The 17,435-nt window shown below is 38.7% G+C and overlaps 2 protein-coding genes across 2 annotated transcripts; one reads left to right on the forward strand and one right to left on the reverse strand.

The window, feature by feature from the left end:
• The first annotated feature begins 2,114 nt into the window (after positions 1-2,114).
• On the forward strand, positions 2,115-2,543 carry LOC136282966 (uncharacterized). The gene has a single exon (XM_066171128.1). It carries the CDS (start codon positions 2,115-2,117, stop codon positions 2,541-2,543), a length of 429 nt encoding a protein of 142 aa, XP_066027225.1.
• Positions 2,544-5,400: 2,857 nt separating this feature from the next.
• Positions 5,401-7,335, reverse strand: LOC131779014 (uncharacterized). The gene is made up of 5 exons (XM_059095532.2): positions 7,171-7,335; positions 6,987-7,094; positions 6,577-6,723; positions 5,786-5,912; positions 5,401-5,559 (listed from the first exon to the last, which is right to left on the reverse strand). The coding sequence occupies exons 1-5, from the start codon at positions 7,322-7,324 to the stop codon at positions 5,505-5,507; spliced, it is 591 nt and encodes a 196-aa protein (XP_058951515.2). The 5' UTR covers positions 7,325-7,335; the 3' UTR covers positions 5,401-5,504.
• Positions 7,336-17,435: the final 10,100 nt, after the last annotated feature.

Consider the following 17,435-nt stretch of genomic DNA (forward strand, 5'->3'; position numbering starts at 1 on the left):
TTATTGCACAATTAAGAATGAAGTCGATTTCGTGGAAAGCGTTGAGTCCATTTCTGTTTTCGGAAACAGGATCCGAAAGCAAACAATATAGGTCACATTCATATTATGTATAGAAATGCATGTGTATTCATTTATTTTTTTGGCATCATTTAAAATGGAGTATTTCAATGAATAAATGTGGAAATGTTTCATGTTCTCTTAAGGAGTTGAGTGAGATCTCAAATTTTAACTTCTAGCTGTGGATTGTTTCTGAGGAAGAACATATAGGGGTAGTCATACTGGATTTCTGTGATATCTCCGTAAATGTAGCCAAGATTGGACAGAGCGTCGCTTGGTTGTAGGAAAAAGGCAAAGAATATTGCAATGTTCTGACGAATCCACCGCTGATAGTGATCCTAGTGATGATTCTACCAATTTCTTGGAATTGTTTTGTTTATCAGCCTGATCTTGTTAAGCGTTCACAAGAAATATACCTCTAAAATGGCATTTCAAAACAACTCCAAATCTGTACAAAACCAGCTTCGAAGATTTTAATAGTAAAGCAGCAGTGAGGCGTGTATATTAAAAAGATTAGCTTTAAACATTGGAAAAGAGCTGGTCATTCGAAACGTTGACTCATGCTGAAAGTATTTCATTTATTTAAAACGTTACGGCTTTCTATCCTTTGATTTTATCAGATGATTTCTTTTCATGCCATGCAAGCTGAAACAACGGCATGAATATATTTTCGGAGAACGACGAGCATAACCATGAGTACCAATACAAGGTGAAAGAAGTTTTCATTTTTTTCCTTTCAAGTTCCGCTTTTATCAATAGGGATTTCGTAAAGCTTTTGACAATAAAAATAAACGGTAAAAATGAACGGTAAAACGTTCTGTTTTACCATTCATTATAATTGTCAACACTTTTCTACTTTTTTAAGGAAAAAGCAAGAAATAAAAAAAAATTAATAAAGAAAGAAATTCTAAAAATCTGAAGTCGATCAGGCAGGTTCAAAATATAATTTGATTGACTAAGCTCTTTGCTTTGTGCATCGTCATCATGGGACACCATTGCCGGACAAATTATAACCGTTCCTGGTGTTTAGTGTGTTACCTAACAGGTGATATTTTCAAATCTTTTCGTGCCATCCAAATTTGTGGGAAATGGGTAAACCAACATCCAATATCTTGGAAGTAGAGAAAAAAGTAACTTCCTTGTTATGCTGTAAAACTAAAACAAATCAAAACAAATGAAACATTTGTTTTGTCGTAATAGACGGAAACAAATAAAAGAATAATCTGAAACGAACTGTTTTAGAAAAGACACCCAAACACATGCAATAAATTCGTACTCATGCGCATGAGATCTGTTGCGAAACCTTTAAGAATTTAATAGTAAGCATTCGTAATTAAGCGAGTCAAAGCAAAGTTTGAGTAGCACTAGCTTTTTAGATACAAGAGCGAACAGAGAAATTAATGCTGTCATTCTGACGCAACCACATGCATCAGTCTGCTGTGGCCAAAAAAGTCATTCAGAGAATAAAATTATATTTCCAGGTATTTATGCCATTTTTACGCCATGCGTGCTCGACTGAACACAACCCTGACGTGCTACGTTTTTTCAAACGAACTCTGGAGCACTAAGTTGAACAACTGGAAAGAAGGCGCTTAATTTTGGGGGGAAGGGGGGGCACTTATTATTCATCTGTACTGAGACCGCTGTAGTTGAAGCTTATAAATTTATAAGTAAAGTGGAAATAGAGACATTTTTCCTTGTATTCCTGCTATTTAAGCAAGTTAGAGAGGAAGGGACGCTTAATCGAAGAGGGCGCTCATTTGAAATTATGGCCAATGGGGTGGGCGCTTATTTGGGGGAGGATGCCCGTTTAGAGGTTGTATTGAAACTAATTCCAAAAAATGGGAAAGCTTTAGAGAACCAAGTGCCCTTTTGTCGACTTACGTAAGTAATTCCAGTCTCGTTATGTATTAAACAGCTGAGAAGGAGGAACATCATTCGTGATGGTTGGACTGCTTTGATTACTGGTGATAATTGTAACAGTCATCACATCGGCCCCGCAGGTTGGAGGTAATCGATCCAAGCCAAAGTCATCCACCCTACACGTACTTGCTTCCATGCTAAATAACTGGACCCAAGCTACAGATGGATCTGGCGCTGCTGTGAGAGTGGTCCTATTCGATTACAGGAAGGCCTTTGATTTTATTGATCACAACCTTCTTGTGCGCAAGGTCTTTAACCTAGTTATCCCCCGGGGCATGGCCCTGTGGGTGGTAGATTTCTTGAAGCAAAGGTATCAGCGCGTAAAGGTGTCTTCGGACTGCTACTCAGAATGGGAGCCTGTCCCTGCTGATTTGCTGCAGGGCATAAAACTGGGCCTCTGGCTTTTCATCTTAATGATAAATAACCTGAGAGTAAGTGATGTACATGGGTGGAAGTATGTGGACGATACCACCATAGCCGAAATCGTGCGTAAGGGAGGCCGAAGTAACATCCAGAATTCCATCGACGGCGTCCAGGACTGGACTTATGAGCGGAATATGTAGCTCAACGCGGACAAATGCAAGGAATTGACTGTCTAGGAAAAACAACCAATCATTCGGTCCTGTATAAGTAGATGGAAAGGAACTCTCTAAGGTGCAACATGCTAAGACATTAGGAGTTACAATGTCTAAAGATCTGAAATTGAACGGGCAAGTATATGAGTCGATAAGAAAAGCAAATAAGCGCTTCCGTTTCTTAGTGCTCCTTAAGAGGGCTTATGTTAGCCATCAAGACATCATACAATTCTATTGTACAGTTATAATGTCAGTATTGGAATACTGTACACCTATTTTCCGCCATAGCCTTCCTGAATACCTTGGTGAAGACCTTAAGCTTGTCCAGAAAAGAGCCATGTCAATAATCGCGCCTTATCAATCGTATACATAACCCTTAGATAGCTATGGACTCAGTACTCTACGCCAAAGACACGATGATCACTGCTCTAAGCTATTGAGTGGCATAACCAATTCCAACGATCACAGTCTCGCCTAACTACTCCTCCCACGTCTCCAAGGCTCATATAGCTTGAGAAGCAAAAGAAATTTCAATCTACCAGCAATGTGCCAACGAGTACATAGCAATGTTTCGTAAACGGCAGTGCTCGTAGCCAGTAATTTGAACAGAGCACTTTAGTTATATTGAGACCCTTTGTAAATAGCCTCAGTTTTAATTGTACTATATTTATATTGTAAATAATTACTCAATTCAGCCTTTGGCTGCGACTTAGTTATTCCTTTTAAGCTATCTATCTATCTATCTATCTATCTATCTATCTCTTGGAATTAACTCAGATAAAAGCATAATTTTCGAAGCTGAACACTTAAATAAGCTTCGTTCTGGGATGTACACGGAACCAGTGAAGAAAAGCTGTCATTACTTTTAAAGTCTTTAAATATGTATCGTTTTCTTTACCGATGTGAGTTCTTTGTGTGCGATCTGAGAGAATGAAGATGGTTAAAAGCAATGAAGATGGTTAAAAGCAATGAAGATGGTTAAAAGCAATGAAGATGGTTAAAAGCAATGAAGATGGTTAAAAGCAATGAAGATGGTTAAAAGCAATGAATATGGTTTCGGGTCAGTTTTGTCTTTTACTTCAGTGAATTCCCATGTATAGCGGACTAATTGGCTTCACGGAAATTGTGATTTTGAGCTGACAAGGTTTTTTCTTTCTCAATCCTGAAACAGAAGAATACTTGAAAGAAAGCGAAAGTTGAAATACCCTAGAACAGAATTAGATTTTTTTTCTTCTTGGCATCATTAACCATAAATGTAAGCGTTAGATCGATTTTATCCGCAATTATTTCTTGTGAGATATTCGAACACGTGCACACGGCAGTTTATAACCGATTTCTAGGAAACTGATTTCCTGATGGTGTTCGTGTTATTTTTTAATGCTATATCCATTTTGTTCTTTGAGTGGATGTGATCGATTTGTACATCATACTACGATTTAAAGATCTTGAAGTAAAATGTTCTGTTCGAAAACTGAATGCTCTCTAAAGATATAATTGCTTAGCTGAGCACATCCCTTAGCCCCTGCGTTTTTTCAGGGTGCCATTGCCGGACCAGTCAGAACAAATCTTGGGTATAGTGGTTCAAATAACAGGAAATTGTGGGAAACGTCAAATTTCTAAGAAACGGGTGCTTTGAATCCTTTATTCAGGAACAGAGAAAACCATGACTGTGTTGTTTGTGCCATCCACGTATCATTTTGCGATTATAAACTACAATATACATAAAGAAAGAAAATGTCACAGTGGAAGAGACATCAAAAAAACCGACTAAATAAATACACTTTAAGCGCATAAGAGATCAAAAGCGAAACCACATAGATTCCTAGAATCTAACGAATGGCTTTCTTTAACAACCATTTCAAAACAGCGTCTGAGCAATAATAATTTTTAGACGCCATAACAAATTAACAAATCGACAGAAAAGTGAATTCAATTTCGGATCAATACATCTCCATTTAAGTTTCTTATTCAGTTCAGCACGAGTAGCTGAAGTCGCGCATGATCACTTCAACAGCTTTCCAGGAAAACTACTCAACGACCGTCTGTTTATTTAAGAAGTATATTTCTAAGAAAAAAGCAAACATAATCAGTTATTGTGTTTATTTTAGCTCCAGCACAAGGGGTTGGGGATTATTTTCTGAACGAGAAGAAACTACGTGACTTTGTCGAAGGATTTCATGTTTATATGTCAAAGACAAAGACTCAAGGCAAAGACTGTTCGGTTCGTAAGCGAATGAAAAAGAACGTTAAGAGGAACACATATATTAACCCAGTTGTGTGTTGTTCTTGTTGTTTTTTACTCCATGTTATGTTGTGACAAGAAGTGTTTCCGTGTCTTACATCACGTCATCACATTACCCACGTCAACATGGGGTCAGTCAGACTTGTAAATTGATTATTACACAATTAAGAATGAAGTCGATGTGATGGAAAGCGTTGTGTCCATTTCCGTTTTCGGAAACAGGATCCGAAAGCAAACAACAGAGAGAGGTTATATCATTTAGTTTCTGCATTCACTTGCGTACATCATTACCATAGTCTAATAATTTTAACGTAATGAGCGGCTCAAAGATATTATCTAGCCATCAGTTGATGATTGTCTGCTTTTTCATAGCATTTTCGTATGAAAATATACAGTTTGCTGACACTAGGGTTTAATAACTATTGTTTCTCATGACCGTTTCAAAATGAGCCTAATTATAGTTGACTCCGATCAAAGGTGTGTTGTCTTAAAGTATAGGAGGCCATACACAAAAATGACGTGTTAATCAGCAAAAGGAGGTGCATGAGGATTGCTGGGGTGGATTCTTTCTTGGCATCCCACGTTTGAAGAGCAAACATCAAGAAACTCAAAATGGCTTTTATTCCACTTCAATTTGGATTGTTTTTTAACACCTCTACCTATTAAACTATCTCATCAGTGTTTGACAGGAAAAGAATTCAGATTGATTACAATTCAGACTTTTTCCCGATTTTCTCTGCCTCCTTTATCTTCTCCGAGGTACTGAAAGAGATAGAAAGTAAACGATATTTCTTTGTCATCCAAGGTAAACCAGAAATAGCGAGAATACATGTATGTGGAGGCTTCCTATGTAGTTTGTATCACACACTGTGAAAACGTTTTTTCAAGCATCACATACAGACATATACATATAGTAAAAGCTATAGGCATTTAAAAAAGAAAAAAAAAAAGAAAAGAAAAAAAATATAGTGTTGGTTAAATTGCATACCGGCAGCAGCATTTGTTTGTAGAAAATGGACAGTACATTTTGTCTCGGCAGTCAATCGGTATGTCCGGTGGACACGGATCATCAATATAAGTACACACACCCTTCGGCCAGTCGCATCTCGGAACATCTGTGAATTCGAAGGATTTGTCCGTAAACATTAAATTGTTCAAAAGCGACTTAACGTAGCCATAAGTATTTATTCTTGTCTAGTTAGCTACTCTTGGAATAAAGGTACAAGTCATCTTCTCCAGAGCTCCCATAACGGTGTAGGTGTAAAATTTTTGTAAGACAACATCACAAAAATTAGATTTATCTTAAAGCAAATCCCATTAATGGTTCATATACTTTAAGTTAAAATAAACATATCCAGATCTTTTGAAAAGGTGATGGCTAGAAGGAAGTTTTATAAAATCAAGAGAGGACCTTATTCTCCCTTGAATAAAATGTAATATGAGATTAAGAAGAAAGGGGTGGAGATGGGTTGATGGCTTACTCGAAGAATGGAGTCGGTAGCTCACGATTACATCTGGCGATATCTACGTCTTTCATACGTAAATGGGGAACTAGTGGCAACAATGCTTGAAAATAAAAACGTTTTGGTACTTTAGTGACATGTATTATTCACACCGAGATTGCCAAGAAATTATGGAGTTTATGATTAGCCACAGCTGACCTGAAGGTGTCTCACTTGCATTCCATAGATTCATGACGTTCGCGAACGTGTCAAGACACGGCTTTCTCAGAATCTCAAAATATTTAAATAGATTTGCTAAGGGTTGTCTGTGACTTACGTGGCTTTGGTTGCGGATACCGGCAGCAGCATTTGTTTGTTCCTAATGGACAGTACATCTGGTCTCGGCAGTCATATGGTATGTCCGGTGGACACGGATCATTAACATAAGTGCACACTCCTCTTGGCCAGTCGCATCGCGGAAGGTCTGTGAATTTGAGCGAATCTTGTTTTGGAAAATTCACGATATGAAAATCTTATCTTAGACCAAAATTATCAAGAAATTAAATATGCTTTTAAGAAACAACTTAGGCGCAATTTGGTTTTCAGCGCTCGCATTCTAAGAGTTATTTCGATTCTTGCATACAAAGCGACTTGTATACAGGAATGTAGTGACCATTTTAAAGAAAACAAATCTCCACGTTCTCAAATTAATTTTCAAGTTATGTTTTAAAATCAGCTGTCGCTTACTTGGATCATCAGAACCATCCACAGAGATCGCCAAACCGATCAGCGTAAAAATCAATAGCTTTGCACCCATCACAAAAGCGAAACAGAAAGTGCAACGAGAGTGGAACTCTATTAAAAAAAGGAAAAATATATAAAGTGAAGCCCAGTTACTCTATCACTCTTGATAAATACGCTCCAAACATACCGATATTCTTGGCAGAAATATTGCAGTGCCGTGAACTCAAGGATAAACAGCGCAAGAAGCTGAATGTATCTCTTCCCGAGATGCGAAGAAATGGTAACTGATATGCAAGCTTTGTAGTTTTATTGCTACTCTCAATCAAGGCAGGTCTCTGCATGTTTCAATCTCGTGATCATACATGTCTGATAACTGATTTTCGATACCCAGGTCTAAAATTAGTTGCCAAAAATTCGATATTTAGTCAAGTCGTTCCTCGAGAAAATTGTTTTTGGCAGGCTCACCTGACAGTTTCACTGAGCGTCATTAAGAAAAGCTTGTTCTCTGAAATCATTTCTTTTCTTCGTTTCTCGTATCTAACCATTTTCAAGCTAACAGTTTACACAAAATATCTTTGATTTCTTAGAAACCCTTTGAACTTTACCTGACCCGTTGTGTAATCTTTCCAAACAAGGATGGAAAAGACCTTTGCTTTAATGTTCTTTTGTTTCAATAAAAAAAATGTGTCAATCATCCATTAAGTACAGGGGCTTTATTCGAGGTGATTTGACTGAACCATTTCGGAAAGGTTTGGCTTATAGTGTCTATCAGCAGCGTTTCTTTCATGACTTCAAGGGTTTGATTCGACTGTTATTTTGCCATATTCTTGCCTACCTCGAAGTTCGGAAGTAAAAGTATTTTTTTTTCGCATCCAGTCCTCTCGTGTGCATGATTTATCTTCTTTTAGAAAGTCAATGATAATGCCCCATGTGTTGACATTTCGAGCATCGTGATCTCAAAGTGGTTGTTTGCAACTGAGGGGAAGAGATCATCTTTAAACGTGTTTTCATGCGGACGACAGAGGCACTGAGTGGCAGACTGGATTACCTTCAGATGAACTGCGTACTCAACGAGTCTTGAGATTTCTAAGAAGTATATTCGCGTAACCTGACCCGTTGTGTAATCTGCGCACCGTAAAGTTGGCAAGCATCCTGAATTTTAGCTACGTTTGTATCATCAGAAGAAATATTTCAATCACACATCCAGCACCGCAGCCAGGTTTCCCATTGTAACTGTGATAAGCGCCTTATTTGAATACGACAAAGTTTTTCAAAGTTAGTGACATAATAATTTCCAGAATAAATCTTCCAGAAACTGTTTTAATAGTTGTCTACCTTTAATTTGCCCCTTCTTTGCAACAAAAAAGAGATAATATCTCTATTCTCATCTCAGTTAATGCCTTTCCAAAGCCTCATTACTGAAACAAATTTTTAATAACACATCATGCTTTTGCAAGTAGGTGATCCGTGACTTTTGGAAGCATTGGGAGCAGTCTCACAAAGTGAGACCGAAGACAACTCAAGATTAACTTCAGTTCTTTCAGTCGCTCCTTACCTTCAACACGCAAATTTCTCTTTAAAGTTTATCTAAACATCGATGAACAAAAATTAATAAAATCTATTTTATGTACAAACCCAACACTATTTTCAGTCGTTTGGATTGTTTACGTTCTGATGTGAAACACGAGTCGTGGGAGCAGCTAAAGGTCATTCACTAATTGTTTAATTAGATTTAAAGATTGTTGCTTTCCACACAAATATTTATAAGCGACTGTGAGACGCACGTTTTTATAAAAATTATCGACATTGTCCTTCAAACACTATATTTCAAGGTGAAATGATTTCAAGTTTCTAAGTTTCGAATTTTTTTTCGATTGTCGGGCCTGATAACTAGTGCCTGCGCAGAAACACCGGAAGAGCCATTTCGGAAGATAGACGACGAAATGTACGACTCAATTCAAACTTGGATTTTCTACAGAACGCTCAAGTAATAAAATTCTTGACCCGTTATTTTGATGATTACATGTCTTACTGTTAACATATATATTTTTATGGAGCCTTTGCACATTTAGTGTTATTTACGGACAAAATACCATGCAGAAACGTTACAACGCGGGAGTTTATGTGCATCGGCTGTAACCTAACTGAGGATCAGCGGACTACGGAACCTCCGGAACCTGCGAAACCCATAATTTCTTTCTTTTTAACTACTGAATTGCGCGCATGCGCAAGAGCGAGTAGTAGATATGATGTGGCGAATGGCACTCGCTCGCTGGCTCGCTCGATTGGTCAATTCCTGTAAACTTTTTTTCGATTTTAGGCTTTTGAGTGCATTTGATAGTTTTTGGTGAGCAACGAACAAACGAAATGGCGACCTTTATTGCTAAGAATTGTGGTGGCGTGAGAAAGAAGCCAATGATAATTTTAAAAGAGTTTATTTTTTTCGTTTTAGTTTCAATAAGCCGCGCCAGCGACTGACAGGCGTGCGAGGATTCACACTGAAATAGGAGAACAACCTTCGTTTTTCATAAAATTGTAGTTTACAATCCTTGAACTTGAAAACAATCCGATGATTCATTAAAAATATCACTTACTCCGAAGCGCTCGGAGGTTACTGGTGTTCAAAAGCTTTTTCTGTTATGGCGTGAGATTGGGGACAAAATCGATCATTACATTTCGTATCGTGTGTTTTTTCTGTGTGAAGCAACAAAAGGTGCCGGCGACTGACGAAATTAGAAGTTAACACGAAAATCAAATAACTCCAAAACAAATAATTTTGGCTACCGATTTTCAGTTAATTTTTAAAGAACATTTTTTTTTAAGCTTCAAGACAATTTGAAGATTCAAAATAAATATTACGTACCGAAATTCGAAAGTTATACACCACAAAATTGATAAATAGGCCTGAAATGAAATTCTTACTTGTTCTTGATTATACGTTGCCTAGCACGTGACCAAAATCTACCCAGGCGGAAATCCAAAATGACGGTGGCAGGACGTAGTTATATCACTCAAAACTCGTTCCCGTTTGTCTCATTTGATAAAGAGGGAATCATTAATGTTACCATTAAGACAGTATTGCCTTGATTTTCCAATATTTACAGTGATAGACAGTTAATTTCACTTTTCACCCTCATTTACTTCCAACCTTTTCTTTTGAACCAAAAACAAAAATGTTATATGTTTAAAACACATGACATCATCCACCCTTGTCAAATGTATTAGCATAATCATTTCAATTGCAATGCCTTCTTATCCCAACGTTACTTTGTTTCTTTGCTACATCAGTGAACACTGAACTACTGCTCGTACTCTAAATATGACAATCAACCACAAAATTCCTTAAACCAGATAACATTAAACATGATCCAAAAAATCATGCGAGTCATCTGTCAATTCACGAGTTTGCTCACAGAGAACCTTGATTATAAAAAAGTAGTAATAAAATAAAATAAAGAAGATTACATTAACAGACATATCTTTTTAACGTCCTTGACGTCCACCTAGAAGCATTTGACATTAATTGTAGTGGTATTCACCGTGATCTAAAAAACCCGCGTGAGAGAAACTCGAACCATCTTTGAAAGCTCTGACGGTTTGGTTACCGTGATATTCGAATAACGCCTCAGCATAAGAATATGATCTTCAAAATCGCTGCGATTTATCTCAAAACAGATAAGGGTTATCAACACGCTAAGGGTTATCAACACGACTTTCATTATCTGTGTTTTTAGATCTTCGCCCAGGACGTAGCAATATTTTCTACTTATTACTTGCTTTCGCATTAATGGCTACGAAAACTTTCGATAAATTTTATGGCTACTGCCTTCTATGAGGCGAAGCCATGGTGTTGTCTTGTTGAGTGAATTAATAATTATTTTAAATATACCACAAAGATACAAAAAAGTTGCTCTATTTTTTCAAAATACCAAAAAAAGGTAGGAAATTGAACTCTTGACTCGCGCATTTGTTTCATCAGCTGCTCAAAGATGAAAAGTACTTGCTATTCACCTTCGAACTAGCTAATCAATTTCAGTTCTATAACTATAAATAGGTTAAGCGATACTACAGGGCAAAATATTCCTTTACATGTTAAATGCACTCTAATTCTCTACTTTTAGCAAGATTATCATCTTTACTCTCTCATTAAAACGTTGCATACCTTTCTTAGGATTTCCCCTTCCAGTTTAAGCACGTTTACTTCTGGGAAACTTTGTTTTGATAAATAAAGCCAACTTTTCTAGACTAGTGAGCTTTTCATTCCGATTCCTTGAGTATTACATTTTCTCTTATTGACAGCTTATGCCACATAACAATGAAATGAGGGTCACCTGAGGTACCTCTCCAGCAGCTATCGCAAAGGACATTTCAGCAAAGGAACTTATCGATTTCCTGTTTACTTGGATCAATAGTAATGCTTGTAAGGTTTAAGTCTCCTTCGTTTTGAAAAGAACCGAAACAAGTGTTGCTTAGAGAAGTGTCACTTCGATAGGACCAAGTCAAATTGAGCCCGGTATGTATTCCAGGGCCAACGTTCGCGTCGTAACTTAATGAGGCATTCACAGTGACGTTTTGCTTGGACCCCAACCGTTCACTGCTTTCTCCACCAATAATGTAATGGCTCGCACGGGAGCTGCAATAACCTCGATGAAGCCATAATCAAAGGCATTGAGAACTTTGGGGGATGTTAGATCTCCGACTTCATATGTAGCATTGAATTTGACTTGATAGACGCAGCAGGTATGGATCGTTTGTTTTTCGTCCAATCCGTTGTCCCTTGACCAACTTTAGTTCTTATGCTGACTCAGAGGCAGCTAGCTTCATTTCACGGTTAAATCTTTATTTAGACCCTGTATCAGGGCTTTTTGGACACTTTTGGCTAAACGCTGCCGAGGTGTGGCCTAATACTTGTCTTTTCAAATGTTTCTGATGGTCACAGAAAAATCTCCTGAGTATAATATAGTTAGTTTTTTTGCGTCATTCTTCCCCCTCAAAAAAAACAAAAGTTGATAAGATGGGTTTCATTCCTGATGAATTGACCTGTTTTACATCAACGTTAACACTATGAAATAGCCCTATGCTTGACATTTCTACGATCTGTGACGAATGCCCGTTTAGATAAAACTGTGCCTTTTACGTTATTCCTCGTGTCCGAGCGGTTCTAAGACAATAAACGGATGGTAGAAAAGACTTATCAGCTGAATATTCTTTTATTAAACTTTGACTTAATTCTTACCAACGTACTCACAATATATTCTATGACCAATGTAGTTTTTTCGGCACTCACAGGGATCCCGAATTGTTAAAACAGTGAGCAATGCAACGCCATGAGAGTTATGAGCTGATATTGCACATTCGTCGTCATTCTATAGAATCATAGGAACGAGCGTGTATCTCGAAGAGTTGAATTGTTTCAGGTTGCAGCAGTAAGGCTCTTTATCAGAGCTTGAAGCGTTATTTACCCCCAGTTATTTTCCTTGTTTAAGACACCAGTGGTTATCTGCATCATGTGGAAAGACAATCCGCTAGATTACCCAAAATACGAGACACACAGTCGTGTAGCTTTATATTCACGTAATGATATATGAGTAGTACTTACCCAGACAGTTCACACCACGTCCTGAGTACTCATTTAGACAAGTGCAGTCATATAAGCCAAAAGTCACAGTTGTGTTTCTGATGCTGACATTCATCTTCATCTAGGCAGAAATAGAAATTATGGGAACAAAGTTATATCCCAATCTTGAGTATAACCACTATCAACAGGCTCGTGCAGATTTCAATGTTGTTAAGGACATTTAATACAGGGCCTTCATACATTTTAAAATATTTTTTTGAAATGTCTAATGAAACAGAATAAATATTACATATAAATTTGACCATTTCAGATGTCTGTGAATGCATGCAGTTATCCATCGAGTTTTCAGATGAATTCATCAATAAATCATTAGTTAAAGTAAAAGGTTTGTAGGAAACCTAACTGACCATTTCGAATACACTGAAAACATATAAGTATAAGTAAATGCCACACATAGCTGTTCTCAGTATAACTCATTATATTCATCTTTATCTGAGCCAAGATTTTTCACTTTATTTATTTGCTCTGCTGCTAAGGCTACGTCATAAAACTGCATGGCAATAAGTTTTGTTGTCAAATAACGGGGATCGTCTGCTTTGACACCAACTCTGACGTTATGCCGGCCCCGATATTATTCGTCTGTACTGCTTTCAATCAATTAACCCATGTACTTGCTATTCGGACAGTTGTATAGTGGTAAGAAGCACCAACATAATGCCATTGGTATGACGCCAAAGTCTGGTTGGTCCAGAACGGATGTAGATAAGTGCTCTCTGTTTCTGAACTGAACGAAAAGATTTCCATACTGGACTATCCAAAAGTGAACGACCCAGTTACTACTTGATTTGTAACTGAATACATATTTGCCCGTCGTGTGTATTTTCAGGATACAGCCAACAGCTTCGATTAACTGTTATAAATAGAGCGTAATGTATATACAAATTTTGTGCATAATCAACGGTTAAACCAAAGCAATCAACACCATCTCCTGAGAATCCTTGAAGACAAGTGCAATTGAATGAGCCCACAGTATTGTTACATTGTGCCATTTCATGGCAGTTATTAGTCCGCTCTTGACATTCGTCCACATCTGTGGAAATCATGTAAGTTTATATGAGTTCCTATGTGTGTTGACTACTTCTCCTATTTAACGGTCAATTTGTCTGTCTGTCTTTCTGACTTGTCTGTGGAATCTTTCGGCTTATTTGTGCATGTGTTTCCCTATAAGAATATGCAGTTGTTTGTAAAATTCTGGCACTTTAATGTATCGATTATTCAGATGGATCTGAAGCCACTGGCTTTCATCACTTGTGCGAATCACCCAACCCCCTGCGTTGTGCTGTTTCTTTTACGTGAAGTCTACCGTAATGAGCACCTTCTGAGTTACTCCATTGGAAAGAGGTGCTCATTTGATTGTCGGAGAAGGCGCCTCTTCCATTCCTTAACCCTCTAATAAATATTATAAATGCTTTATATTAAACACACTTGCATGGTTGTTTTTCAATTGCCAATTTACGCCAATTTGGCACATGCGGTAATATGGGTTTTGATGATCAAGTCTTTTTTTTCCATTGGATCACACCAAATAGTTACCTAATTAATGAAAACTGCTTTACTACATAACTTTATGGGATTTTTTTTAATTCGCGTCGTGGTTTCCTACGCTTATCTCGTGTTCTCCCAACCTCCCGCGTGTTTACATCAGGTTATGTAAACACAGAAACCATTTTACATTTCTTTTATAAAATAACTAATGAAAGAGGTACGAAAACCGTGTTTACATACGCTCATCTAAAATGGTTTTATGGCCAATCAGAGCGCGCGTACTATTTGAACTATTTTATAAACGGAATTACAGACCATGTTCTCCTTGGGTTGCAACAATTCTCACTTCAGTAACTTTCCCGAGATCGACTTAAAGCCACTGTTCGTCATCGTTTAATTCGGCGCACCATCCATCTTCTCTGGTACCGTTCAGACGTCCATATGATGGTAGGTCGTTGACCAGGTAATTACTTTTTGCACTGATAAGGCTGTCAAGAATGAGCGGATCGGAAACTCCAAGAGCATTACTGTAGCACCTATTAGGAATATTTTTGGGTGTGAGTATCTATCAAGATCCAGAGTGAATTGTCCTTCCTTATTTCAGATCCCTTGTTATTATGTTATATAAGTAACGATTTGCCACTTAGACAATGAGGAGACTTTTAACGATGTAGTCAGCATTCGTCGTGGTCTGCTTCTCCGCTCAACTTCTGTTGTTAGTTTGCAATTACCACTCAAACTTTGTTTAAACATGTGGTTTTGGTATCTTTCCTTTTTGTGCCGTATCGGGGAAATCATTAATAGACGACCAATTATTTCATATATAAGAAGATAACAAAGAGAGAAAATAATAATCAACTAAGTGGCTGCGAGCTAATGACCTCGGAAAATAATCTGGAAGGGAGGAGGAATGGAAGGAGTGAATTTGTATAAGTAATCGCATGGGCCACGTAAAATTTAGGACAAATATCTCTTCGAGAAGTGTTACTTGTTTCAGAACTTGCAGAAATTGCCCGAGTCGAGCAGGATAATTTAAGATATTTATCGTTAAGTTTACAAGGAAACATTCGATTACTTGTTTATAATATATTTGGCAAAATTTCCTTTTACTAGGAAGGTCAAAAACGCACGCTGTTGCGCTATTTCGCAGAAAGCCATTTCACTGTTAGTTAGCGTCAATTAACTATAAAAATCAGCTGTATGAAATTTTAATTTTGTACCACGATGCTAAAGCAATGAAACCAGCCCTGCTAAAAGACATTCGCCGTCAATGAAGCTATAATACTTTTAGGAAAAGTTTAGCCTTTTTGAATATTTTTAATTTTTAGTAATTTCTCCCGAGGTAGTTACCAAAACTAAAGTCCCTGTGACAAGAAATATTTTTTTGCGTATTTATCTAGCTTATGATATGTACGAGCCAATTTAAACACAAGAAAAACTCCAAAAGAAATAAGGATCGGTTTCATTGAGCCCTTAAGCGCTTTTGTTTTGTCTTTAAAGTGTCCCGTAATAGACCTCCTTCGGTCGATGTCGATGTCGACCATGGATACTGCGGCCGAGGAGGTCGTGGTGTTGTGACTAGAACAGCATTGTCGGTGTCTGGTAAGACCAATGCGGGAGTGGCAGTCTCTGCTGCACAAAGTGCAGACGTAGTTGCTTGTGTGAGGGGGGGGGGTTTGCCGGGTCTGTGTGCCTTCTGCCTGGCTCCCCTCTTTCTGCCAGGTTCAGGATCAGGATCTTCTCCTCACCTGTCTTCAGCAACGTCTTGAGCAAACAGCGCCAGCTGTTGCGGTTTGCTGCAGTATCCTCCCAGATCTCTGTATTGATGTCCAGAGCCTTCATGTCGCGCTCGCAAATATCTTTATATCTAAGCTGGGGGTGCGCTTGGGGTCTTTTGCCCAAAGCAAGTTGATCATTGAAGATGTCTTTGGGGATCTGACCATCTTCCAGCGCAGTTCGCATTGTCTGAGTATTGTGTATATTATAGGGAAACTGGCATCGGCAAGAACCTAAGCGTTGGGCACTTTGTCCCTCCAGCTGATGCCAAAGATGCGGCAAAGATATTGCATGTGGAAACTGTTCACCTTCTGCTCTTGCTTGGCATAGGTTGTCCAGATTTCACTTCTGTACAGGATGGTGATGACTATGTTTGTGTAATACAACGCCGTCTTGGTTGGAGTGGTCAGCTTGGGCTTCTCCCAGACACGAGAAGTCAGCCGTCCAAGAGTTGTTGCAGCCTTTCGGATCGAGTTGTTGATCTGAACATCTAAGGACAGGTTGTCGCTAATGGTGGAACCAAGGTAGGTGTAGCACTTCAAGTTCATAGTTGTTGATGGTGATGACAGGTGGTGTGTCCACGTCTTGGCCTAGCACGTTGCTCTTCTTCAGGCTGATGGTTAATCCAAAGTCTTTGCAGGCCTGTCAGATACTGTAGATCCTTGTCAGTGTGTGAGGTGACTGCTGTGTCATCGGCAAAGAGCATGCCTCTGGATGGTCTCACACACCTTGGTTTTTGCTCTGAGTCTTGTGATATTGTAAAGTCTGCCTTCTGATCTTGTGTGCATTTGTACAACTTCAGTTAACGTATATTTCAAAAGGGGGGAGAAGAGGACTTCAAAGAGGGTTGGAGCAAGGATGCAGCCTTGCTTCACGCCACTTTTGATGTCAAAAGGTCTGGACATGCTGCCTTCGGACTCCGGGTAGACGCATTCCGCCAGCTGTTGAGGATGCACTAACAGGACTCTGGCATACAGTTTGCCCACGATGCTTAAGAGGGAGATGCCTCTGTAGCTGTTGCAGTTGCTCCTATCGCCTTTGTTTTTGTACAGGGTGACGATCCTGGCATCTCTTGTATCTTGTGGAACACCACCGGCACCCCAACATTTGACAAACGGTGTCATACAAAGGCTGCAAAATGGTGGTATTGCAATGCTTGATCAGGTCTGGGGGATACCATCATTCCCAGGGGCTTTGCCATAGATTAAGCTGTCAATAGCCTTGCCGATTTCTTCCAGTGTTGGTATAGCTTCTAACTCCTCCATGATTGGCAGAGGCGTCCATTGCTGAGGTGACAACAACCTTCTCTCTGGAGTACAGCTCTGAGTAGTGCTCCACCCATCTCTACATCTGCTAAACTTTGTCGTTGATCACTTCTCCGCTGCTGGTTTTCAGGGGTGCTGTTTTGCTCTAGATTGGTCCAAGATTTTCTTGATACCCTCATATATGCCCCTAAGGATGCCTGCTGCTGCTGCAGTCTGGATGTCGTTACTGAGCTCCTGCCAGTACTCGTTGCCCCATCTTCTTGCTCTCTGCTGTACTTTGCTCCTGGC

The sequence above is a fragment of the Pocillopora verrucosa genome, chromosome 8 (assembly GCF_036669915.1).
Source record: "Pocillopora verrucosa isolate sample1 chromosome 8, ASM3666991v2, whole genome shotgun sequence".
Taxonomy (NCBI): domain Eukaryota; kingdom Metazoa; phylum Cnidaria; class Anthozoa; order Scleractinia; family Pocilloporidae; genus Pocillopora; species Pocillopora verrucosa.